At 56.7% G+C, this 24923-nt stretch overlaps 1 protein-coding gene across 7 annotated transcripts in view; it reads right to left on the bottom strand.

The window, feature by feature from the left end:
• Positions 1 to 5017: 5017 nt before the first annotated feature.
• The window catches only part of NF2 (NF2, moesin-ezrin-radixin like (MERLIN) tumor suppressor), a 46047-nt gene continuing 26141 nt past the window's right edge, over positions 5018 to 24923 (bottom strand). For 3 of the 7 annotated variants that reach the window (XM_057410853.1, XM_057410893.1, XM_057410883.1), the window contains 6 exons: positions 22919 to 23041; positions 22254 to 22471; positions 20801 to 20906; positions 16455 to 16585; positions 14425 to 14584; positions 5108 to 5272 (listed from right to left, as the gene is read on the bottom strand). In XM_057410853.1, the coding sequence (XP_057266836.1) occupies positions 5222 to 5272; positions 14425 to 14584; positions 16455 to 16585; positions 20801 to 20906; positions 22254 to 22471; positions 22919 to 23041 (789 nt within the window). In that variant the 3' untranslated portion in view covers positions 5108 to 5221. Of the gene's footprint in view, positions 5273 to 12857; positions 12944 to 14424; positions 14585 to 16454; positions 16586 to 20800; positions 20907 to 22253; positions 22472 to 22918; positions 23042 to 24923 lie in introns of all 7 variants that reach the window. The other 4 variants (XM_057410903.1, XM_057410871.1, XM_057410875.1 and 1 more) reach the window with 4 other exon arrangements.

The raw sequence follows: 24923 nt of genomic DNA, 5'->3' as shown, positions 1-24923 counted from the left end.
CCGGAGCATCCTCGGCCGCGGCACCGGGGAAGCGGCGGCGGAATCCGGGGGGGAAGCGGCGGGAGCGGGCGGGTTTTGAACGGTCCCGCCCGGCAAATGGGGCTGGGGAGGGTGGAGGGGGGGGAACGGGGCGGGGGTGGCACCTCCCCCCCCCCCCCGGGGGGGCAAAGCGGGTGTCCCCGGTGGGATCCTGCCCCCGCGGTGCCTGGCTGAGTGCTCGGGGTGCTGGTGGGGCACAGGGACAGGGCCCGTGGGGTCCCTGCTGCCCCCGGCTCCCCGCACGTGGCACCGGGCACATTGCCCCCCATCACCCTGAGGTCCCCACATGCAGCACTCGGACATCGTCACCCCAAAGTCCCCGCACGTGGCACCCCAAGGTCCCCCGGCTGAGGGGGGTGACAGGGACCCAGCGGCCGGACCCCCTCCTCCTGCACCAGGGCAAAAAAGGAGCTGGAAAGAGGCACGAAGCCAGGCCTGGAGTGAAGCCCCCCCCCCATCCCCATTCCCATTGTCCCCCGCTTCCCCTCAAGCCTTGATCACATTTTTCACCCCATTTCTCTCTTTGTCTCTGATTAATCGCAGATTCCCCCTCACACACACATCCTCCCCATGGCACCCATGTCCCTGTGCTCCTCATCTGCGCTCCTGTACCCAGCCAGGGATGCTGCCAGCACCCGGGAGCTCCCCTCTCCAGGGTCTCTCTTTGGTAGCTCCAAAGGCCCTGGCCCGCTGGGACGGGTCTGTCTCGGTGTCCCCCGTGCCCGGGTGGCATCTCTCTCTCTCCAGCGGCCAAAGCCCCCGTTCCCCAATGGAAACGGCCTTTGGAGGGGCTGTAGTGGGAGGGAAGGGGCCGAGACAAGAGGACGATGTCCCCTGAGCAGTAATGGGGTAGGAAAGAGAAAAGGGGGACGCTTGCAACCTCCCCGGTGCTCATCAGGCACCAGGGATGCTCAGGAGCAGGAGGGAAACTGAGGCAGAGCCGGACGGGCTCCAAGTGTGCTCCTCGGAGTGGGACTGCACAGGAATTTCGGAATGGGGTTTTCCTGCTCCTCCATCCCCTCCAGTGCAACACACACACACACACACACACACACACAGAGCATCCCGCAGCAGCCCCGCAGCCCTTCCCGCATCCAGCTCAGAGCTGCCGGCGTTTGTGGGCGAGCGGCTCCCCCATTCCCCGAGGGAATCTCCCCCATTCCCGACGGGAGCATCGGCCGCAGCTCAACACCGGAGCTCCCCAGACCCCATGGCCCTTCGGCGCCCGTTGGGATGAACCCGCGGGGGCCCCTGGAGGCGGAGGAAAAGCGCCGCTGCCGCGCTGGGATTCCAGAACTGATCCAATCCCGGCGCTGCGGGCTCCAGGGACGCTTCCTGCGGGATGGCACCGCTCGGGGCCGGGGGCACGGGGGATGCAGGGCTCGGGGGTGCCTTGGTCCAGCTCCATCCTCCCCCGGGCTCGGGTTTGGGGCTCATCCCCCTGCGCCCCGCGGGGAGTCTCCGGTGTCTGATAGCGCGGCTGAGCTCGCCGCACGGAGCGGGAGGGCGCCGGTAACGTGAAGCGGTGCCCACCGAGGCAGAGCAGCCTCATTGGAAGTCTGCTCCTTCCCCGGCCGCTCCCCGGGGTTAACGAAGTTGCCTCCCAATTAATTCTCCCTTTGCCCACCGGAGGCCCCGGGGGAAGCTCATTTATTCCTCCCCACGCACATCCCGGCAGGAACAACGCCGCATTCCCGGGCTCTTCCCCACGAATCCCTTCAGGAGCTCGCTCCGCTGCCACCGGGACCCGTCGGGGCACCCTCCCCTGCGGAGGGGGGACGCAGCCGCCCCATCCCGGCTCCGGCTGCTTCTTGCCGGGGGATGGAGGCAAAGCAGGCGCCGGCATGGGGGGGAAGAACGGGAATTAAACAACGGCTTAATCGCACTTGGAGCCGCGATCGGGGTCTCTGTGGGACCAACGCGGAGCCCCCGCTGTGTTTAAACTGAGCCGAGCCAGGCACCCCCATCCCGCCCTGCCCCGCCGTTCTCTTCCTCATGGGATGAAGGCTGGGACCTGCCCCCGGTGCAACCGCAGCCCCTTTGCCGGTCCCCTCACTTGTTTGGAAGGGAGAAGCTCGGGATTGGTTTCCTCAGACCTGGATGCTGGCTGGAGGCAGCCGCAGCCTCAAAATCCCAGGGATTTCAGCTTAAAACCCCAGGCTCTGCCAGGGGCTTTGCAGGTTTCCAGCCTCTGGGATGTGTCCAACGCTCCTCTCCAGGATTCCTGGTATTCTCTTAGCTGTTCCTCTCACAATTCCCCCTTTATTTCAGTCAGGGCAGGTCCCTGCCACCCCTCCCTCCATCCCTTCCATGATGGCAGCACATTCCCGATGCTCTCAGGTGACACTGGAATTAGTGGATCCCACGAACGAGGAGGGAGAAGCATGATCCAGGCCCGGCATTTTGTGTCTCATTTGTCCAGGTTCATAACCCAACATCAACACCTTCAGCTCCCTCAGGAACTAAAAGGGATGAGGATGAGGATGGGAATGAAGATGGGGATGGGGATGGGGATGGATATGGGATGGAATGGGGTGGGATAGGGTTGGAGATGGCATGGGGATGGGATGGAGATAGCTGACAAGGATGCGTGTGGGGAAACCTGGCATAGATGGGATGGTGCAAACCTGGGCTGGGTGCCCTCAAATCCCTGAGGACAACCCCATGGATAACACCGGGATGTGGCACCGCTCACGCTGAGGGGACAGGAGCAGCCAGGGTGGCCCCTGTGTCACCCTGCAGCCACCGCTGGCCCCGAGCCCTCGGAGGCACCGGAGCATCCATCCCCGGAGCTGCTGCTGCTGTCACTGGGCAGCAGTGAGAGGGGCTTTAAATGAACCTGGATGGAAGGGAGGCATGGAGCGGGCAGAGGGGTTATCTCAGTGCCAGATCCTGCTGGGATGTGCCAGGACTGGGATCTGGTGTAGCTGTGGCCATCCCTGCACTGGGATGGTGCCTTCTGGGGCAAATCACACCCGTGACGGGGCAGGCTCCAGCAGCTGGAGCAGGTGGGGAGGGAACGGAAAAGGGGAAGGATTTGAGAGCTCCGTTTCATTTGGGGTCTCAAAGGGGAAAATGGCTCCTCCATGGGAGGAGGGGAGAGCTCTGCTTGGGACAAATGGGATAAATGGAAGTGAGCCTGGTCTCAGCATCCCTCGAATGGATGGGGCAGCCACAGCTTCTCTGGGCACCCTGTGCCAGCGCCTCAGCACCCTCACAGGGAAGAGCTTCTGCCTCAGAGCTCAGCTCAGTCTCCCCTCTGGCAGGTTAAAGCCATTCCCCTTGGCCTGTCCCTACATCCCTTGTCCCAAGCCCCTCTCCAGCTTTCCTGCAGCCCCTTCAGGCACTGGAGCTGCTCTCAGGTCTCCCCTTCAGGAGCCTTCTCTTCTCCAGGCTGACCCAGCCCAGCTCTCTCAGCCTGGCTCCAGAGCAGAGCTGCTCCAGCCCTCGCAGCAGCTCCGTGGCCTCCTCTGCACTCTCAGCCCTTGCTCTCAGTGCTGTGGGTGCTCAGTCCTGGTGTCCCCGGCACTGACAAAGGCGCTGAGCAGCCCAGCACCGACCCCTGAGGGCACCGCTCGCCACCGGTCCCCACTTGGACCTTGAGCCATCGACCACAGCTCCCAGTGCCTTCTCCATCCATCGCATCCCAGGCAGAGCTGCCCAGGGCTCACCAACACCCATGACCCGGCCCCGAGCACCCCCTGCTCCCCGATGTGGGTGCACTTCCCTGCCTCACCCCCCCGTGCAAGCACCCGTGTGCAGGAGCCCTTCCCTCGCACAAACTCCCCGTTCCCATGGATCTGCTGCTGGTGCAGGGATCAACCATCACCGAGCCCCTGGAGCGGGGCTGGGGGCCCGGAGCAGCCCCCCAAGGTGGGGTCGTGCCCGTTCTTGGGGTGTTTGGCACGGAGGGGGGGTCAGTGGGGTCCCAAAGGGGTTTTATCCATAGCTCAATCCTGGAGGACAACGTGGACACGCTCCACATTCCAGGCAGGCTGAAAGCAGCTCCGGGGATGGCAAACGCGGGGCTCAGCCCCCGGATCCTGGTGAGGAAAAGGACAAGCAGGGATGGGGGAGCCCCAAGGGGAGAGGAGGACCCCGGAGGGCTGGGAGCAGGGAGCATCCCCAGGGATCCTCCCCCTGCGGCAGTGAAGGGCTCCGCGAGGCTTTTCCCAAAGAAAGGAAGACCAAACACGTCCCCGCTGCCCCTCTTTAGCGCTTTGGATCTTTATTAAAACCAGGAGAAAACGGTTATTCCTTCCGAGGATGAATCCAGGGCAATGGGAAGGCGGCCGGTGCCAGGCCGCAGCCATCCGGATGGCAGCCGCGAGCCGGAATTCCATCCCCAGCAGTGTGGTTTTAAATAAGGAAGAGTTCCCTCCGGCCATCCCGGTGCAGCCGGAGGTCAGGAGGGGTTGGGGGAGCGGGGAATTGGGGTCCCGGGGCAGCACTGGGGTAAATCCCCTGGGGATTGGGATAGAGCCATGAAGGAAAGGTCAGAGCATCCCCGTTGTGCTGCTGCCGGGAGGGCAGAGCTGTGGGCAAAGGCACCCGTGTGAGGACAGGCAGGGGCAGGCAGGAGCAGGCAGCCCTGGCTCCGTCCCAGTCTGCAGAACAAAGGAGGCTCTGTGTGGTTGGCACCGGCTGCTCCCCTGCTCCAAACCCCTTGCAGGGTGGAGGAGGATGAGGAGGAGACCTTCATCCCGCTTCCTGCCACTGCCTCCGCTCCCCAGGGAAGCAGCATCCCCATGGACCGCGGCCCCGCTCCGCCTGCGCCAGCCCTGATTTACAGCACTCCACTCGGACATGCTCCGGGTTCCTAATGGAGCTCCAGGCACCGGGAGAAGGCAGCCGGAGGGATGGGATCCCCATGGGCACGATGGCAGCAGGGCATGGCCATAGTGCCAGCCCCAGCACTGGGAGAACGCCGGGGTGTGGGTGTGTGTGTGCATCCGAGCCAAAGGACTACACTGGGAAAGTAAGGGAAAGGCTGGAAAGAAAGGGCAGAAGAGGGGGATGGATGGATGGATGCTAAGGCAGAGAGCATCGCAGAGTCCGCGGGCAGCGGGCCCCCTGTCCGTCGGTGTGCCCCGGGGGTGATGCCCGGCTCCCAGCCCCGGCTGGGCACTCGATCCCAAGGGAATTGCCGGTGGCAGCGGCGGCGCGGAGCACGGGTCGCTCCCTACAGCTCCTCGAAGAAGGCCACGCGGGACTTGGTGCTCTGTAGGGTGAGCTGCAAGAGAGCAGAGGGGGTGAAGGGCAGCGGGATGAGCCCCTGGCACCGGGCTGCACACGGAGCCAACCGCTGCCTTTATCCCCCCATCCCTGCCCTTGGAAAACACCAGGGAACGTGGCACGGGCCGAGCCGGCAGCAGCCTCAAGCACAGCCCAAAGGAGAAGCACAGGGGACAACGGCACCTTCCCCCCGACTGCTGAGGGGCTGCAGACCCAGTTAACGCCATTAATGTGGCTGTGGGATACACGGGAGCCTGGAGCACTCCTGGGCATGGGATTGGGGCCAGCACAGCCCTTCCTGCCTTGTCCTGGTGGGGTCCTACAAAGCTGGAGGCCAAGGGGAATGGCTTTAACCTGCCAGAGGGGAGACTGAGATGAGCTCTTAGGCAGAAGCTCTTCCCTGTGAGGGTGCTGAGGCGCTGGCACAGGGTGCCCAGAGAAGCTGTGGCTGCCCCATCCCTGGCAGTGTTCAAGGCCAGGTTGGACACAGGGGCTTGGAGCAAGCTGCTCTAGTGGAAGGGGTTGGAGCTGGAGGAGCTCTAAGGTCCCTTCAACCCATCCAGGCTGGGGTTCGATGGAAACAGCCTCCATCAGCTGGAGCCAAAGGCAGAACCGTGCTTGCCTCCAGCCCCACAGCCTCGGGGCCAGCCAAGCCCACCCTGTCCTGCGCTCGCACCCAGCCCACCCCATCGCTGTCACTGGGGTCACCACGTGTGCCTGCTGACCACAACCCAGCTCAGCACCACGCTGGGCTCACACCTTCCCCGTGCCCCCGGGGCTCCCCTCCAGCCCCCCCTGAGGGCCCTGGCCACGGCTCTGCGGGACCCCCGGCGAGGAAAAGCATCCCCATGGCTGGGAGCGGGATGAAGCAGCCGAAGCTCCCGCGGGGAACGCCGGTTCTGCTGAAGCAGGAATCCTCGGATCACGTTACTGGGAGCTCAGCCCCGCGGTGGAGCTGCCAAGAGCTTCCCCCCCCCTCCCTCCCTCCTCTCCCTTCCCTTCCCCGCTTCCCCCTCGGTAATTCCTGCACGGCTCTAACGGCACTTGGAAAAATCCCCACTGCAGAGGCAGGGGCTGCAGGGCTCCAACGCCCTTCGCTGGCTGCATCTGCCAGGCCAGCGCTGGCTGAGACGGGACACGGGCCCCAGGCACACCCCAAGGAGGAGCATTCAGCACCAGCGTCCTGAGAGCCCACACGGAGCCATCCCCTCTGCAGGCTGGATGGGGAATCAAAGCCCCCCCACTCCTCCAGCCCGCGGTGCTGCACCATTAAAGCACAGCGAGGGGAGATGCTCCCCCCCCCAAGCAACCTCAGTGCTCCGATAGGGAAAAGAAGGGAGCCACTGCTGGGGCAGGGAGGGAAGATGCTGCCCTCAGGCTCACAAGGAAGATCTGAGCCTGCCTCTGCCTCCGGCTACCCACAGCTCCCAGTTAATCCCCTACTGCTTCCATGGCCCTGGGGTACCTCAAAGCGCTGCTGGGGAAGCACGGGGAGGCAGAGCCCTGAGGGCATCCAGCACAGGCACGTGGAGACACAGGGATGCAGCCCTGCTCCATCGCCAGGAGCCTGCACCCGTGCCTTTCAGGGGCTCCTGGGGGCGGATGTTTTCACCTCTCCAGGGAAACTGAGGCACGGGAGGAGCAGCTCAGCTCCTCAGGGATGGGTCGTGAGGAGATCGGGTCCTGCAGAGAGGGGTGAGAGCAGCTTCCCAAGAGCACCGTGTGCACCCCACTGGTGCCGCGCTGGCTCTTCTGCCCATCCAAGTCCCCAGAGAGGAGCCAGACCCCCAGCAACCCGGAGGGTGTCAGAAGAGCTCCACACAAGTGGGGCCAGGCACAGCTGGGATGTTTCTCCTTAGCAGGAGCCGGGCTGTGGCTGAGGCCTCGGTGGTGCCTTGGGCAGAGGAAGGGGACCCCAGCTTCAGGCTGCTCTGCCCTCCGCACCCAGCAGCAGCTCGGGCACTGGGGATGGAGCTGCTCTCTCCTCACCTCTGACTGCAGTCGTGAATGAACAGAGAGGAAACGAAGCCTGCTCTTGGCTGCACGCTGCCTCCAGCACCGCTGCTCTGCTGTGTCCGGAGGGAAAACTCCCCTCCCTTTTCCTTGCTTTCCCTTCCCTGGGGGAGCTCTCACCACCAACCCGAGGGACCGCAGACTCATGGCACACTTTGGGCTGGAAGGGACCTTCAAAGCTCACGTGGTCCAACCCCTGCGAGGAGCAGGGCCATCTTCAATGAGACCAGGCTGGTCAGGACCACATCCAGCCTGGCCCTGAACACTGCCAGGGATGGGGCAGCCACCACCTCTCTGGGCACCCTGTGCCAGCGCCTCAGCACCCTCATTGTAAAGGATTTCTTCCTCATCCAGCCTGCACCTCTCCTCCTTCAGTTCGAACCCATCACCCCTGGACCTATAGCAACAGGCCCTGCTAAAGTCTCTCCCCTTCTTTCCTGCAGCCTCTTTAGGCACTGGAGCTGCTCTCAGGTCTCCCCTTCAGGAGCCTTCTCTTCTCCAGGCTGACCCAGCCCAGCTCTCTCAGCCTTTCCCCACAGGAGAGGGGCTCCACCCCTCTGCCCACACCTGTGTCCCTGGGCCCTCTCCAACAGGTCCATGTCTTTCCTGTACTGATGACCTCTGAGCTGGACACAGGACTGCAGAGGGGTCTCCCCAGAGCAGAGGGGCAGGATCCCCTCCCTGTGGATACACTGCAGGAAGATGGGCAGAGCCAAGGGAAGCTCCTTGGGGTAGTGAGCCCCGTGGCAGCCGGATCTATTCCCCCCCCACAGAGCCCATCTCACTCCCCATCTCCTTTGGGCTGCGAAAGCAGGAGCTCTGCAGGGAAATCCCATTCCCTCCTGCAGGAGCAACTGGGTTTTCCCTGTTCTCTTCCACACACTGGGCCATGGAAGCAAGGAGAGCACAGCCCTTCTCCAGCCTCTCCCTGAGGTGGCACCCAGCACCTCCACTAACTCTGCACCCTCTGCCCAGCCAGGCAAGGAGAAACCCATCTCCATGCCCGTAGCACAGCGTTCCACAGGCGAGGAGAGTGATTAAGAGCGAGTTACATTCTTGTCAGTGCAGAGAGGGGGGGAAAAATTGATTTACAAGCAGTATTATGATAATCTGCTTCCTGCAGGAGGGAGGGAGGCTCCACAACGCACTGCCACAGCAGCAAAGGAAATTCAGAGACAGCGCAATTAAGCAGCCAGAGCTCCAATGAATCAAAAGCCAGGGAAGCAAAGAGTCCCCCTCGCTGCATTCCTGCGCCGGGCTTCCTCTGAGCCCTGTTTCACCCCGGCCTGCGGGGCTCATTTGATTTAAGCACATCAAACCAACACAAGCAACCCAATCAGTGCCTCCAAGCCCGGCGGGGTGCGGAGGGTAACCCAATAACTGCAGCACACAAGTGCTGCTGCCCCGGGGGCTCAGATCCCATCCCAGAGGAGCAGGGAGAGGTTTAAAATGCCTCATGTCCCTGTTCATCCTGCAGCAGCTGGAGCAGGGGGTGACCCGTGCCACCCCCACCAGTGTCCCCTCACCCCACGGGATCGGGGACATCTCCCTGCTGCTGGGAGGGAGAGCTACGATCCTGCTAACTCGCCACCCGGTGCTGCATGCCGTAAATCCTCTTTATTCCCTTCCCTGCTCCCCTGAATGTCCTTCTCCCTCCCTGCCCGCTCCTCAGGCCCCAGCAGCCAGGTGGACCTTTCACTTCCCACCTTCCATGGTGAAGCCCAACGCTTCCTGTTGCTCCCTCCCCAGCTCCCTCTCCCTCCCACGCTGCCGGTTGTTCTCTCCCCAGCCCCATTTTCCCCCCCTCCGGCCCCCAATGCTTTGATGAGCACATTTAAAAGACAGAGGATGATGCTCCATCTGAAGGAAACGCTTTTCAAAGGCTGCCACAAAAATAGCTGATAGGCCTGACGTTCCCTGGTTTCCTTTGGCTCCTTGTAAACAAGGCAAGGAGCTGCCGTGTCCCAGTTTAGCTGCCAAGGAGTTTCACTTCCCAGCTCCGAGGAGAACCAGGGCAGAGAGGAAAGGAAGCTGGCAGGGACGTGGCCTGGCACACATGGGGATGTGAGGGCCGGACCCACAGGGGATGAGCATCCACCTCCTCCCACAGCTGGGGAAATGGGTGCCGGAGGTGTCCAGAGCAGCGCTGCTCCCCGGGGATGTCCCAGTTCTCACCTGCATCCCAGGTGGGTGCCAGGCAGGGCGAGAAGCCAGCATCCTGGCTCAGGGTTTCTCTCAGCCCTCACAGCTCCCAAAGGGAATGGGAATGGGAGGGGGAATAACCGGTGCTGTTGCTCCTGGGAAGGCCATTGCTGCGTGTGTAGGCTCTGCAGCAGCAGAGTGGAGCACACAGTGACACCAAGGCAGAGCTGCATGAGACTAAGAGTACCTCAGAGAAACCCAGAATCCCAGCCTGGTTTGGGTTGGAAGGGACCTTAAAGCTCCTCCAGCTCCAACCCCTGCCATTGGCAGGGACACCTTCCACTAGAGCAGCTTGCTCCAAGCCCCTGTGTCCAACCTGGCCTTGAACACTGCCAGGGATGGGGCAGCCACAGCTTCTCTGGGCACCCTGCTCCCTCCTTTTGCCCTTCCTAGAGCAATAGGGCTTGTGCTGGTCCCTTCCTGACACAGGACGAAGCTCCAGCAGCACAATAACCTCTTCCATCTCCCTTAGCAAACCACTGGAGCAAAGCAGACCCACTTCATGCAGGGGAGGCTCCAGGTCCCAGAAGGGGACAGGAGAGGGAGGGAGGCTCCAGGAGATGACAGAGACCCCACAAGACTCGAGGAAGTCCTTGTGGGACTCGTTCCAGTGATCCCTAGCGAGATGCCATCCAGGCACAGCTGGAACAGAGGGAAGCTGCCTGCCCCACGGTGAAATCCTTCAGCCTGTCCTGATGATGAAGTAGCCTCCTGGCATTTGGTGGTGGCAAAGCAGCTTCCTATCTCCATCATGTAGAGACTCAGATGGCAGTGCCCATCACTAAATCACCAGTGCCCTTATACTGCTGTAGAGGACAACCCAGAGCACAGCTTGAAGGTGAAAGGAGTGAGGATAAGCCTGCAGATGAGTCCGCATTGCTTTGCCTCCCTTGCCCCTCCGCGCTTGGCAGCCAGGAGCTGCTCACTGCCTGAGCCTGAAGGGGATGTGGTAGAACACGACTGTTCACGGCCCAAATGATGGAGGAAGCCCAGAGGAGTCTATTGGTGATAAAGCAGATTTGAAGCAGCTTATCCAAACCTCAACAACCTGAGGGCAACACTGCGCCACCACCAGGGTGAGCCAGGACTGGGACCAGCAACAGCTCACCCATGTCCAACGACCCCAACGGGCACCCCAGTGCTGGCCCTCAGGAGCAAGCTCCAGCCTCAGGAGAACCCTGCATCTGAGGAAAAGCCAGGAGCCATGTGACAGCCTGGCAGGGAAAAGCCAAGCCTGCCTGGGGAAGGACCAGAGAGCTGCTCAAAGACAAAGCTGCTTGTCTGGGAACAGCCTGGAGATTTGCATACTTCAAAGGGCTTAAATCACAGTAAATAAGCATGACGGTGCAAGAAGAAAGCAAGTGCAACGAAAGACCTGATTGTGGTTTCAGCAGCAGCCTGCCCTGGGAGCTTCTCTGCTCTGGAGGATGCGAGGAAGAAGTGGGTTTTTCCATCTCCTACCACAGCCTAAGTGGCAAACACTCCTGAAGCCAAGTGAGCTGGATCAGCAGCACCAGCCCGTGGTGGAGAGGAGATCAGGCTCCAGCTGAGGTGCTTCTGCTGTGCCCATAGGGCTCATAAAGAGGATTAGCACCTTAACCACGTAATTACTCAGGACAAACTCTGCAGGGGTCTTCAAAGGCAGGCATGGAGCCTAAGAGGTGACATCCTGGTTGAATCATGGGGGCTCCTCCCAGCACCGAATCCCTCCCAGCTGCTGCATGGGTCTCACCACAAACTGCCAGGGCTCCACCTCACCTCCCTGGGCTTCGCCTGCCATGGGGTTCCTCAAGCCAGTTGGGATGGGGCAGTGGGAAACTACAGCCAGCCTGCCCCAGAGAGACATCCAAGGTGAGGGTCTCCCCTCATTCTAACCTCTTCCCCAAGGAAATGCTTACAGAGGGAGAGAGGTCCATCCTGGGAACATCTGCAGCTCCCCAGAGAGCGGCTGGTGGGCACAAAGTCCTAACTTGAGTGATTTACAGCCCTGGAACCACAGAGCACAGACTGCTTTAGGTTGGAAGGGACCTTAAAGCTCCTCCAGCTCCAACCCCTGCCACGGGCAGGGACCCCTTCCACTAGAGCAGCTTGCTCCAAGCCCCTGTGTCCAACCTGGCCTTGAACACTGCCAGGGATGGGGCAGCCACAGCTTCTCTGGGCACCCTGTGCCAGCGCCTCAGCACCCTCACAGGGAAGAGCTTCTGCCTAAGAGCTCAGCTCAGTCTCCCCTCTGGCAGGTTAAAGCCATTCCTCTTTGCCATTTCCTCCCTTAGCACTGCCACTCAAACCTCACCAAACCCCAGAAGTGTGCAAGAACCACAGTCAAGGAAAGAGAAATACAAAGCAGCTTCCCCAAACTCCTCATCCCAGCAGAGGGAGCTGATCTCTGCCTGTGCCTCGAGGGCAAATCCTCAGAGGAAAGCAGGCTCTGCAAAGAAAACACATTTACCAGAGCCGGAGCCAGCGCTGTGCTGAAGGAGGCAGAGGCATCACAGGCAGTCAGGGTGTCCCAGGCACGATGGTGACCAGCAGCTCCAACACGGCCCCCCTGGACCACCCCACTGCAGCCCTGCAGACACTGCCTGCCCTCAGCAGCCTGCTCCACGTGCCTGTGCTGCTCCTCAAGCAGGCAGACACGGACACCACGTGCTGCTCCACTCCAAGAGGGAGGGCTGTGTTTTCAGCCTGTTATGACAGTTTTGGCAGCAAAGAGTTGCTGGGGTTGGTTTGTTTTTAAATCCTGAATTTCTCTCTGCAGCAAAGGAGGGGGAAAGTCCTGGTTTCCTTCTTTAAAGAAATCTTCAAAGGCCACCCTGCGCCTCCCCTGGATTCCCAGTCACCAGCAGCCCAGAAAAACAGGTGTGGTGAATTATTCACAGGCTAAGGGGAATGGCTTTAACCTGCCAGAGGGGAGACTGAGCTGAGCTCTGAGGCAGAAGCTCTTCCCTGTGAGGGTGCTGAGGCGCTGGCACAGGGTGCCCAGAGAAGCTGTGGCTGCCCCATCCCTGGCAGTGTTCAAGGCCAGGTTGGACACAGGGGCTTGGAGCAAGCTGCTCTAGTGGAAGGGGTCCCTGCCCGTGGCAGGGGCTGGAGCTGGAGGAGCTTTAAGGTCCCTTGAACCCAAACCAGGCTGGGATGCTGTGATTTAAGCCTGTGCCGTGCTGCATGGGCTCCCTGTGGGGACAGGCACAGTGAGCCCAGTCTCACCAGCACCACCACACCCCTCTGTGGTGCAGGAGGGAAGTTGTAGGCTTGCAGCAAGGGGAGCTGGCCAGAGCAGGGTGCATTGCAGGCAAGCTCATGCAGGGGTTAGTGCGGCAGGCAGTGACCCCAGCACCCCACGCAGAGAGTACCTTGGAATAACCTACTTGGAAGTCTCAAATGCAGATAGGTCTTCTGCCCTGGGCTTGAGGCTAAACCAGCAAAATAAAATGAACAACAAGAAGAAAGAATCCTCTGTGAGATGAGTAATGTCAGGTCATTTGTGCAACCTGTCCAGCTTGCCCAGAGCACTGAAGTGATCGGCAGCATCCAGGAGGGGCAGAGGGTTGGTATTACTGAAGTATTGTTAAACTACTATTCCATTTCCAGCCTCACAGCCGCCTTCCCATCACAACCACCAAGACAAAAGCCCTCCTGCCCTCCTGGTGCCATGCACAAAACCAGGCTGTAATTGTATTCTGATGTGCTGCACTAATAGACTATTATTTCCAACCTTTGCTCCCCCAGTGAAGGTGCAGGAGCTGGGCAGCCTCTGATCCCTCCTGAAGGGAGGGGACAGGACAAGACTCCAGCTTCAAAGGAACGAAGAGTGACTGCACAGTCCCAATTAGAATGATGAGCCCTGACAGGCACTGAAATGATGGCCCAGCCACCTTCTTTAAGTGAGACAAATGGGACCATCAGCTCACTAGGAACTTGTCTCTGCCAGAAGTGAAAATTTACCATTTTCCACTTAAACTGAGGACTCTGAGCATGGAGACAAAACCCATTGGGAGCAGCAACATCTTCAGCTTCTACAGTGACAAGGGCCTGGGAAGATTCTCTGCTTTGGTGTGACAGGAACCCAAATAGCTCAGGGCTAGCAGAGTGAAGTGAGACCCGGTAGATCCGTGTTCCTGCCCCAGTTCAGTGATCATGAACTTCCAGCCATGAAAGCTGGCATCAACTGGTATTACCAAATCCTTTCAGCCATAACTCTCAGGTGGGAGTAGTAAAGAGGGAAGGATTTGGTTTCAAACCCTGGAGTTGTTACCCCAGCCTGCATCCCATGCCATACAGCATTCCAGATCCCTCTCCAGGTGCGATCCCTGGGCTAGCAGACCCAGAACCCTAAATGTGGCCTAAGATACTCATCCCAACAGGATTTCTAGAGGCAGGTGGTTCCAGGGTCCACAGCACTGGGAGCAGACATCTCACACCCCACTACTAGTGGCAGATTTGGCTGTTAGTATTGGAAGCTGCACTACAGGCTGCTGGAGAACAGATTAAGAGAGAGGATGAGGCTTTTGGCTTTTTCTACTGAGCACCCAGAAGCATTTTTGCCCTTATTCACCAGACAAGCTCAGTGTTTGTTTCCTTGCAATGCCTGTAGGGCACAGCTGCAACATGCAGACGGGGCTTTTCCTGTTCCTGAGGTCACTAGGGTGGTGATCCCTTCTAACAGCATCCCTTTTCAGCAAGACCTTCACAGCTCGAGGCCTCTGCATCCCTTCACACAGCACTGAAGAGACAAGGTTTGGCTATGGCAAACATCAGCCAGCACGTGGCACTCCCTGCCCCCTGGTTCAAAGCTGAGCAGCTGGGGAAGGAAGCCTAGATCAAAGAGTTTTATTATAACAACTTGTGCAAAAGCTAACCCAGACAGAAGGGTTCTGTTGTGGTTGGGTTTAAAGGGTTTCATCAGGAGAGATACAAACTGGAGCCCTCCGATACCTTTTTGATAGTGTTGTGCTTGCTGTTGCCCCGGCTGGCGTTCTCGTTGTGCAATATATCCAGAGCTGTCTCCCTCTCCTTTAGCTTCAGTGCCTCAATTTCAGTCTTCAGCTCGTTCAGCTGCTCCTGGAGGTGTTTGCTCTTCTCCATGTACTCCACCCTAGCACACACAAAGAGTCCTGGGTTAGGCCAGGCTGACACGATACAGTGATAACAGAATGACACCAGGAAAACCTTCTCTCTGTTACTCCGAATGTGTCGAACTGAAACCAGCCTCAGCAATGATGGGGCTGTTATTAAAATGGGACCCAGGCAGCTGACCCAGGAACAAAACTAAGTTACATTACTGTATGAAAGGCTAAAGGCAGGCTGGAGCTGCTGGATGGTATTTGTAAGTCTCCCCATCCCTGCATGAAGCTGCACCATGACATTACACGTCTCAGCCTACAAGGGAGTAGTTTTAGCTCTTTCCACTGCTCTACTCCACCGCACTCTCTCCCAAAGCTAGCTCCCAAACTCAAAGGCACGAATCCTACCAGTCAGGAAGGACCCTGCTGTACTGACTTCTCATGTTTTGGAAGGAGTTAGCTTGTAAATTGTGTGGGAGCAAGCACTGCCCCCCAAATACCAGGTATCTCTTAGCCACACAGCAAGGCTGGGAGAGACAGAGGTCTCCCAGAAACAGAAAGGAAGAAAAAAAGCAAACCCAGTTCTCAGGACTGGGCCCTCACAGCCTTCTGTGCTGAAGCATCAACTGGAGGAAAAATCACACCGTGCCAGCCATGAGGAAACACTGAGAGCCAGGGCAAAGCTCCAGCACACCAACAAGAACCCTCTCGGACAGCCAGGATTTGTAGTGAGCATTCTCCCTGCACCAGAGGAAGGAGAACAATCCCATAGAAGACAGCACAAGATGCTGCTGCTTTCAGGATTTGGCAGAGCCAAGCTCTTCCTGCTGAGGAGAGCAGGATGACCCAGTTAACAACCTGGGTACAGAAGCAGGAATTAGCCCCTTCTTTTCAGCTTCTATCTTTTTCCTTCTGGCTTTAGGAAGAGTTTTCACCTCTGTCTCCAGCACAGGGGGCTCTTATTCCACACACAGGAGAGGGCACTGAGCAGAGGCAACATAAACCATCCCTCTGGGATCCAGGGGTGCTTCATTCCTGCCCTGGGAAGTTTTGGTTGGAGCGCTATGGCAGAGCCCTTTCAGCTTTGATCTACAAGCCAGTCGATGCACAAAGCACATTATTACTACAGAGATTAAAATCGGATCTGCTTTGATTTCTGCTCGATCTGTTGTGTTGAAGGCTACACTCACACCCTCAGGAAAACACAAGATCAAAGCTCAATCAAATCCAAACTTGCTTGTGTGCACTTTTTATATAGGAACATGACACACATTCCAGGAAAAAGGGGTTAAAGCCCCAAAGCAGGAGCTCAGCACACACTGCAGCTACTTTCCATTCTCTGGACACACTGCACATGCAGTGGCACCAGCCTGCCACAGCTCAGCACACCAGCAGCCAGGCTGCTCTTAACCTTCTACCAAGATGAACAATTCAAGCCTAAACAAGAGCCAGGGTAATCTTATGGAGAGGAAACTCTGGTGCCCCCAACATAAGAAGCTGTTGGAGCAAATCCAGAGAAGCTGTGGCCGCCCCATTCCTGGCAGTGTTCAAGGCCAGGCTGGACACAGGGGCTTGGAGCAAGCTGCTCTAGTGGAAGGTGTCCCTGCCCATGGCAGGGGTTGGAACTGAAGGAGCTTTAAGGTCCCTTCCAACCCAAACCAATCTGGGATTCTACGAATCAAGCTCAGCATGCTTCAACCTGCCTCTAAGCAGGCAGCAGGGACATGCCTGTGACACCAGGTCAACCAGAGCTATTAATCCAAAAGGAATACCAAAGGCTTCTCTCCCCTTTTCACCTCACACTGGTGCTTGTCTGGTACTTAAAAACTACATTCAGCACCCATCCAATTCCTCCCACTACAACTGAGGCACAAATCCCAGTGCTGGACACATGCCACATACTTCTCTTTCTCTATTTCCATCGAAAGCCTCTTCATGTCAGTATCCTTGAAGTCAAAAGACAGGCTCTCACTGATGAGGTTGAAGCTTGGCAGGTCAGTAGGCAGTGCTGTTGTACTTGAGTTCATAGACTGCTAAAGAGAGAGTACAGATTAATCCCTCTTGGCACACAAATGTTCCTATAGCAAACGTTCTGTAACAGAGGTAAAATAAAGCAGCAACTAAGCACACACAACAAGGCACTACTTGCTAATGCTGTAGTAAGGGCTTGAACTGCTACTCACACAGGTAACAACACACTCTTCCTGGGGCTGGGTGTATTCCACCTTGCAGAGTGCTGAACTAGAAGGATCTCATCATTTGTATGGGGAAAGGGAAGGGGCTCATGTGGATGAGCTTTAAGGTCTCTTCCAACCCAAACCAGGGTGGGATTCCTGATGTGGCACAGCCCACGACCCTGTTTGCCTGAATCAACCTCAAACTTTCTGGAGAACAGATTATGAGGCTGCTCTTTTGCTGGTGATCTTTTAACACAGGAGATGGTGAGCACACCAAGCACTGGATCAGCTTGAAGAACCCCCTGCTCCATTTCCAATTTGCTCTTCCATTCTATTGTTCCTTTGGGACTCCGCTCTTTGTGGTAGTGAAGAGGAGAAAGACACCTCCTGCCTTCAAAATCTATTGACAGAACTTGGCAAAATCAAGGTTTTATCGCTGCTGTGCCACTTAAAGTCAGTCAGAAGCTGCCTTTTGGGAGACATCTGACAGCTATTTAACGTTAGAGATTTAAAAAGCACAAGCTGTGAACAGTGGCAATGCCAGATCCTGTATGACAGCAGAGTCCTGCACTTCACAGCTCCCCACAGCGTGAGCAAAGACCAACGTAACCCCAAGGGTTAACTCAGGCAGCAGTTCCAGCAAGGACCATGGAGATGCACCGATGTTCCAAGTATTTAGGAACCACTGCCAGATTCAGCTGGAAATGCAGAGATAACACCGGGAATTGCTCCTTGCACCAGAGCAGGGATCTGGGACTCTCTCCCTCCTGCATGATGCTGCAATACCCCCATTGACACACACACACTGCCAGGCCTCACGTTTCATCTTCCCCTAAAAAAACAACCCTTCTCTCAGTCCAAATTCCTGTCACACCTCTAACAAAGGGGCTCATTCCCAGCAGAGGAACAGCATCCTGCCTCCAGTCATCACTCTGCTCCTGCACTACACTCAATGAGGTTGCAAGCAGCAGCGCACGTCAAGGATCTGAGTCACAACTGCTGCCAGTGTGCTCAGCCCTCGTGTTGGATGGGACTAATCCAGCCTGGCACCCAAAAGGTCACCCACCTCCCTGCTAGACATTCATGCTTGCTTTAATGACAACAGTGTGCCCAAGCCAGCCTGGACGAGGGGGTGCTGGGGACGGTGCTGCAGAGGCTGCTCTGGCAGCACGCACCAAAAGCTGATAGGATGGTTCTAGGGGCCCTGCTCCAGCACACGAGCTCTTGAGCTTCAGCTGATTCTTTCTTTCCCTCATTCCTCCTCTTTGGGATACTCCAGGGATTGTTTGCAGCCAGCTCTGCTTCAACAGGAGCCGCCAGCGCCGGGCCGGTGACAGATTTACTCTGCACATAACCTGCCTCTTCCCTCACCACCAGCCTGGAATTCACAAGTAGCCAGGGCTCATCCCCTGCTCGCTCTTGGGCTGGACACAGCGAGAGGAACAACATTTCATGTCTGCTGCAGAGGCAGAGCTGGAAAGCAAACACCCAGTACAAGCAGAGACAAGGACCTCCAACTGCACTGCTCAGCCTGGCTGGAGCACAGGTTAGACTCACACCAAGGAGGCAGGAGTTCTGCCTGCCCTTTGCTGCTAGCACAGAGCACATTAATTGCAGAGCAGGGCTGAAAGGGACAGCTGAATCCCTAAATCCCAGTCTCAAAGGAAAAGGGACAGGTTGCCAAAGCACTTCCCTGATTCAAGTGCTTGCATCCCATTGACATTCAAGTCCTATCCCTGTAAGGCACCGAGGTGTTCGCAAAGCCCTTCCCATGTGAGGTTCTAGGATCTGTGCTGGGCAGGATGCTCACAACAGGGCTGGTGGCCTTCAAACCACCTTTAGCATTTCTTTTCAGCACAAGCTACTTGGGCTTTGTTTTGAAGAATAAACCCCAAAGAGCAGCAGTCGGATCTGAGCAGGAATTTCAGCTGCTGCAATCATTAAACCCAGGTACCCATCTGTCACGGTTACACCAGCCACTTCCTCCATGAAGCAACAAAACAAACGGTGTAGAAGTTAGAGAGCAGGAGCAGCGAGGAAGAGGGAGGAAAAAACAGCAAAGAGCAAACTGAAGACTTTCAAAGACGTGGCTTAATGTCTGGGGCAAACATCTCCCTGCCATGGCAGTGATCCTGGGCAGGTCTTGCAGCTGGCGCCCAGATTTTTAATCCAGGGACACAGGGTGACAAAGGGGACACAGACCTTTTCCTTCTGTGTCTCCTCACCTGGAGCAAACTGCATAACCCTGTTCCTGCATTAAAGCAATTGCCTGCCATGAATACAGGTGACAGTGGACATCCCTCTGGAGTACAGAGCAGGAGAGAAAGAGGAAGCACAGAGCAAGTCATGTCATGAGGCTTCCCCTGCAGGTAGAGCTCCTTGCACTGCCACTGCCTTTCCTTCACTGCTCAAGGATTTGGGCAAGCCCAAGACAGCCACTTACTGCTTCCAGCAGATCAGAGAAGAGATGAGTGCCTTTAGTCTTGCCCTGAGTGGTACCTGAAGGGCAGTGAAGGAGGGAAGAGCCGCTGCCAAGTGAGTAAGGAATGAATTGTTCTCCTAGCCCTGACGATCTGAGACTCAGATTCACGTCTCATTTCTCATGCATCACCTACCAGTCACATCACAGAAGCAGCCTGAGCTTCAAGGACTAAAAAGACACTGAAACAAGCTTTAAGGGACCAGCATTAGATAATGGAAAGTTAAAAGATACATACATAGCTATATATATATGTTTCTTGCCTTTTCTGCAACATACAGCTAGGTTAATGGTTGGACTCAATTACCTTAAGGGTCTTTTCCAACCTAATGATTCTACATCCATCCACTCCCTGCTTCCTCCCTTGCTCTTGCTCCTCCAGAGGGAAGTCCTGCCTAGCTCTCAGTGCCAGGGGACGACACAGCACAAGCCCTGGTACCATTGAAAAGATCAAGCTCAGTGTTATACTCTCATTACGGAAGAGAGGAGCTGGAATCCTGCACCGCTGGGCAGAGCTGCCATTCACCTGAGGGACATGAGTCTCCCAACAGCAGCTTTCAAATTGCTTCATCCCTCAGGCCACCAGCTTTGAAGTGAGAATCTTACTCTGGCTCACATAGCAGAGAGATGGGAGGGGCCACAGGGGACAGGAGAAGCAAGGCAGGCACAACAGGGGATGGAAGAGTCCAGCAAGGAGTTGTCACCTGGATATGGGCACAAACAGCACCACATCCCTCTTGTGCTGAGGGCTCCAGAACTAGGATCCCAGAATCCTAGACACTTGTAAAATAAGGAGCACTCCAAGCTAAGCTTTAGCAAGCCCTGGAGGTGTCCCAGAGCTTACAGCACCTGCCTGTTTCCCATCTCTGCAACTGTGAAAAGCTTTGAGACGCTTTTGCAGGGAACTTCAAGCAGGTTCCTTCACCTCCATCCTCTTCAATCCACTCTTCAGAAGTTCCCAGAGGATGGGAAGGAGCCTGCAGGTACAGCATTAGAGAAGTGAAGGAAAGGAACTGCCAGACAGAACAGAGCCATGGTCATTTAGGCCAGTTTCAGCAACCAGGACCAGATGCTGCAGAGGAAGGTGTGAAATCTTAATGGGCAATCATGGAATTGTCTCCCTTCAAGGAAGTGGGTTTTAATTCCAGCACACAGGGGCACAGTGGCCACTTTATGCCAAAGAATGAATGTACAGCTTCTGAACAATGTTTATCCAACCTAACAAGGATCAGGACACCTCTGTTCAGTATTTAACCCTATTTTAAAGGCTGTTTGCTCCACACGTGCTAGCAAAGTGCGGCCCTGACCTGGGTGTTAAATGGATTCTACACTTGCTGCCTTTAATTTCTCCAGCAGCTGCTTTACTCTTGCAGCATGAGGCAGGGCAGGTGGGGGAGAAAGAAAACAACAAAGAGCAAAGTAATGGATGGGGTGTCTGGATGGAGGGAGCAAGCGCTGCAAAGGGTTTCTGAACAGCAATGCAATGGGACAGCTTGTATCCCTCCACCGATGGGATGGAGACAGGAGACTCCTCCAGGTTACAGAGGAGGGCACATTTAGGGGCTGGGGATTACAATCCAGCTCGCTCTTACTGTGTATGACGACTTGCTGGTGATCTCCAACAGCTTCTGCTTCGCTCTCCGCTCAGACTCACGGGCCTCCTGAAGATCCTGCTTCAGCTGATCAGCCTCCTTCGCCCTACAGACATACAGCAAAAGGCAACTATCAGATGGAAGTTGAGAGGAACGAGAAGCTGGAGGAGCAGCATCACAGTGTAGGTGTGCAATAGGTTGAGATTTGACCCCCAACAAGACCTAAACTAAGAAATCATTGGAGCAAGGGAAATGGCAGAACCTCTGACACGTGGGATGTTTCAATAAGCACAGAACTCCGAGCCACAACGGGGCAGCTCTGCCATGGGCTGTGTGAGCACCAGTGAGCAAGGCCAAGGGCTGGAGAAGTGGACTAAGGCACCAGGACAGGGAGAACTTCAAAAGTTAAGCTCAGACCTAAAGCAGGAGAGGCAGCTCTCTGACAAGTTACCCTCCACTAACAATTATCTGCTGCATTCAAAAAGGAAGCAGCACCCAAGATTTGCCTACCACTAGAGCCCAGCTATTCTAGGACTAGTATTTACCCTCAAGGACTGCCCCCCAAAGAGAAAGCCAAAGGAGGAAGAGTGCTTTCTTTGCTGGACTGAATTCTGAGTGTAGACTTTGTAAGATAGAGACCAAGGCAAGATGAGATGGACAAGGGCAGCGTTCATCCAAGCAGAAGGGCTGATGCCAAACAAGCTCTCACATGGAAAGGAGTAATCAGCTGGAAGGAAACAAGAATGATCTTTTACTTGCTCACTACCAAATGCACCATGGGACCTGGGCTCTGGTATCAAGAGGATGGAAACACCAGGTTTAACAAGAAGCAAGGACTCCAGGAGCTAGGGGTTAGCTCAAGGCTAACCTGAAACAGAGAGCTCACCACCAGGAAGGAGAACTAAAAACAGAGGTAAACAGGAATAAAGAGGGAATAGGGAATGTAGATCTACCATCCAGAGGAAAAAACAACCACAAGTGTTATTAATGTCACATACTTTGAGGAATGCAGTGGGTGTTTGCAGAAATTACCCCAAAGTAGAGCTGCTGCTGTCAGGGCACAAGAGGCACAGGAGGCAGAACACCAAGGGCCTTGGGACCTTCTTCCCTGCTGACAGCCCCTCTCCTTGCTCCCATCACAGAATCCCTCCCAAAAGAAGGCTTTGGAGACAGGTCTCCAGCTCTAATCCAGAGGAAGATCAGGGCCACCACTGCTCTACCAGCACCATTTCCTACCGGGACACAGCCCCGCTGTGGCAAACAGCAAGACAGAGAGAGATGGATGGAGAAACCAGCCAGCCCTGGGGCCACGCACTGCTGTACACGCACAGGAGGCCAAGGGCTCACTGCACACCCTCGGATGGATAAACTCAAGGCATGAGCCACTCTTTCAGCCAAGTCAAAGGGGGTTGGAAAGCAAAGCAGAGGCAGCTGCAAGGTTGGACCCTCTGACCTCCTCTCCGACTCCTCGGCCATTTTCAGTGCCAACATCTCTGCCTCCAGCACCTTCTGCTCCATCAGCCGCTTCTCCTCCTCCGTCCGGATGGCCGTGGCTTTGATCCGCTGCATCTCCTGCTCAGCCTCAGCTGCCTTCTGAGCCAGGAGCTTGGCCTCCTCCTCCGTGATCTGCGCCTTCTCGGCCAGCAAGTCTGCCGTCTCTTCTGACCTCATCTGAGAAACAAGGCACATGGAGCCATCAAGCACACTGAACGTCCCCCCAAATGTGCTCACAGCCTCCGGAGCAGAGCCCTGAGCTGCTCGCTCCACATGGTTGCCCATAGAATCCCTCCCTCCCTTCCATGCAAGCCTGCAGCTTCTGCAGCCAAGACCTGGATGTGCCCAGGCTCTGCTCCAAATCATCCTCCTTTGTGTCCCTCCATCCACCCTCCTGATCACCATCCACCAGCAGCACTTTGAGAACAGAATCACAGAATCAACCAGGTGGGAAAAGCCCTTTAAGCTCATCCAGTCCAACCCCAGCACTGCCAAGGCCACCACTAACCCATAGCACTGAGGGCCTCATCTGCACAGCCACAGGACAGTCACAACGTGCCTCCTGAAACACTTTGGCAGTGGAAAGAGTGAGGAAAAGCTGCAGTGCCTCAGGAAACAACCTACCAGAGCCTCATTGGCCATTGTTGCCTCTTCCTTTAACTGCATCAACCGTCTCTCCAGCTCATCCCTTTTCCTTTCAGCCTCTTCCCTCATTTGCTTCTCTCGGGCCAGGCGCTGCCGTTCCATCTAGGAGAGAGGGATTGGGGAAAGCAAGGAGAAACAATACACATTAGAAAGGCTTTTCATAGCATGAGGAACGGTCACTGTGTGTGGTTAGAGCACAGGACTGCACTGCTGCCTCCTCTCTGCTTATCAACACTGGGAGCTTCACTACATGGGGGTGACCTGACATATTCAGCTCCCTTGTAAAGGGCCATTCCTGAGACAAGCCCTATCCTATCAGCCCTATCAGGCTGTTCCCTACAGCACAGCCACCCAAGCAGGTGACTGCATACCAAAGAGCTCCCCCCTCCACTGCCTCACAGGGCAGGCTCACACAAGGAAGGTCCCAAGAGCTCCAGCTACCCGCAGAGCTCCTTACAGCACACTGACCAGAGAGCAAGGCTGCGCTTAAGGGCAGGCTGAGAGCATCTTCCAAACACCAAGTACAGACACACGGCAAGGCAGGAGCTTGGAGGATGTGGAGAGCTCCTGCTTTGGATCAGGCATCTAACCCAGCGGGCCTGAAACATCACCTCCACTCATTCCTAGGGGAGGGCACAAAGCATGCAACCACCTCTGCCAGCTCCTACATCATGGAATCATAGAACAAGGCAGGCTGGAAAAGCCCTTTAAGCTCATCCAGTCCAACCATTCCCCAGCACTGCCAAGGCCACCACTGCCCCATGGCACTGGGGCCTCATCTCCACGGGGAAGGTGACTGCAGCCCTGCCCTGGGCAGCCTGTTCCAATGCCTGAGCACCCTCTGGGGCAGGAATTGTTCCTCAGCTCCATCTAAACCTGCCCTGGGGCAGCTTGAGGCCGTTTCCTCTTGTCCCATCCCTTGTTCCTTGGGAGCAGAGCCCAGCCCCTCCTGGCTCCATCCTCCTCTCAGGCACTTGTAGGGAGCCATCAGGTCCCCCTGAGCCTTCTCTTCTCCACACTGAACCCCCCAGGTCCCTCAGCCCTTCCCCATCACACTTGGGCTCCAGGCCCTGCACCAGCTCCACTGCCCTTCTCTGGCCCCGCTCCAGCACCTCAAGGTCTCTCTTACAGTGAGGGGCCCAAAACTGAACATAGGATTCAAGGTGCAGCCTCACCAGTGCCCAGTGCAGGGGCACAATCCCTGCCCTGGCCCTGCTGCCGCACTGGTGCTGATCCAGGCCAGGATGCTGGTGGCTTCCTGGCTGCCTGGGCCCAAGCTGCTCACGTTCAGCTCCATCAATCAGCACCCCCAGCTCCTTTCCCATGAGCAGTTTCCAGACGCTGCTCCTCAAGCCTGGAGCATTGCATGGGGTTGTTGTGGCCCGAGTGCAGGACCAGCACTGAGCCTTTTGAACCTCATCCCATCGCCCTCATCTCATGGATCCAGCCTGTCCAGATCCCCTGCAGAGCCTCCTGCCCTCCAGTAGGCCAACTTGGTGTCATCTTCAGGTACACGAGCTCTCTCCCCCAGCTACACCTGCAGGAAACAGCAATGCTTCCCCAGGAGGGGAACACCCAAGCTATGCTGAGACATCACACCAGAATCCACCACCTCTTCCCAGAAGATGCTGAGAGCATTGTGCAGACAGAATGTGCCCAACCACTGCCTCTCCACTAACCAACAGCCCAAAGGGAGCCATTGGGCTGATAAGCACACCACGTTTAATCCCTCCAGCAGGACAGACTGGGTGTTTTATCAGCATCCCCACTGCAGGCAGGACTCACAGCTTGGCACAGGCCACCCGCTGGCTTTAATAAGGGAAATAAGTGTGACAAAACACATCTCTGCTCCTTGGACACCAACTGTATTCTGAGAGTGAGACTCCCACTGCTCAAACAGCTCTGCTGCCTTCTCTTAAAGGTTTCCCTCATTAATTATCATTATGATCTGCATCCCACTCAGGACCTCCATTAACAAGAATTC

The sequence above is a fragment of the Pezoporus wallicus genome, unplaced genomic scaffold (assembly GCF_028554395.1).
Source record: "Pezoporus wallicus isolate ANWC-B61680 ecotype Strahan unplaced genomic scaffold, APGP_CSIRO_Pwel_v1 contig_8226, whole genome shotgun sequence".
Taxonomy (NCBI): Eukaryota; Metazoa; Chordata; class Aves; order Psittaciformes; family Psittacidae; genus Pezoporus; species Pezoporus wallicus.
This window is presented reverse-complemented; position numbering and strand designations above follow the sequence as displayed.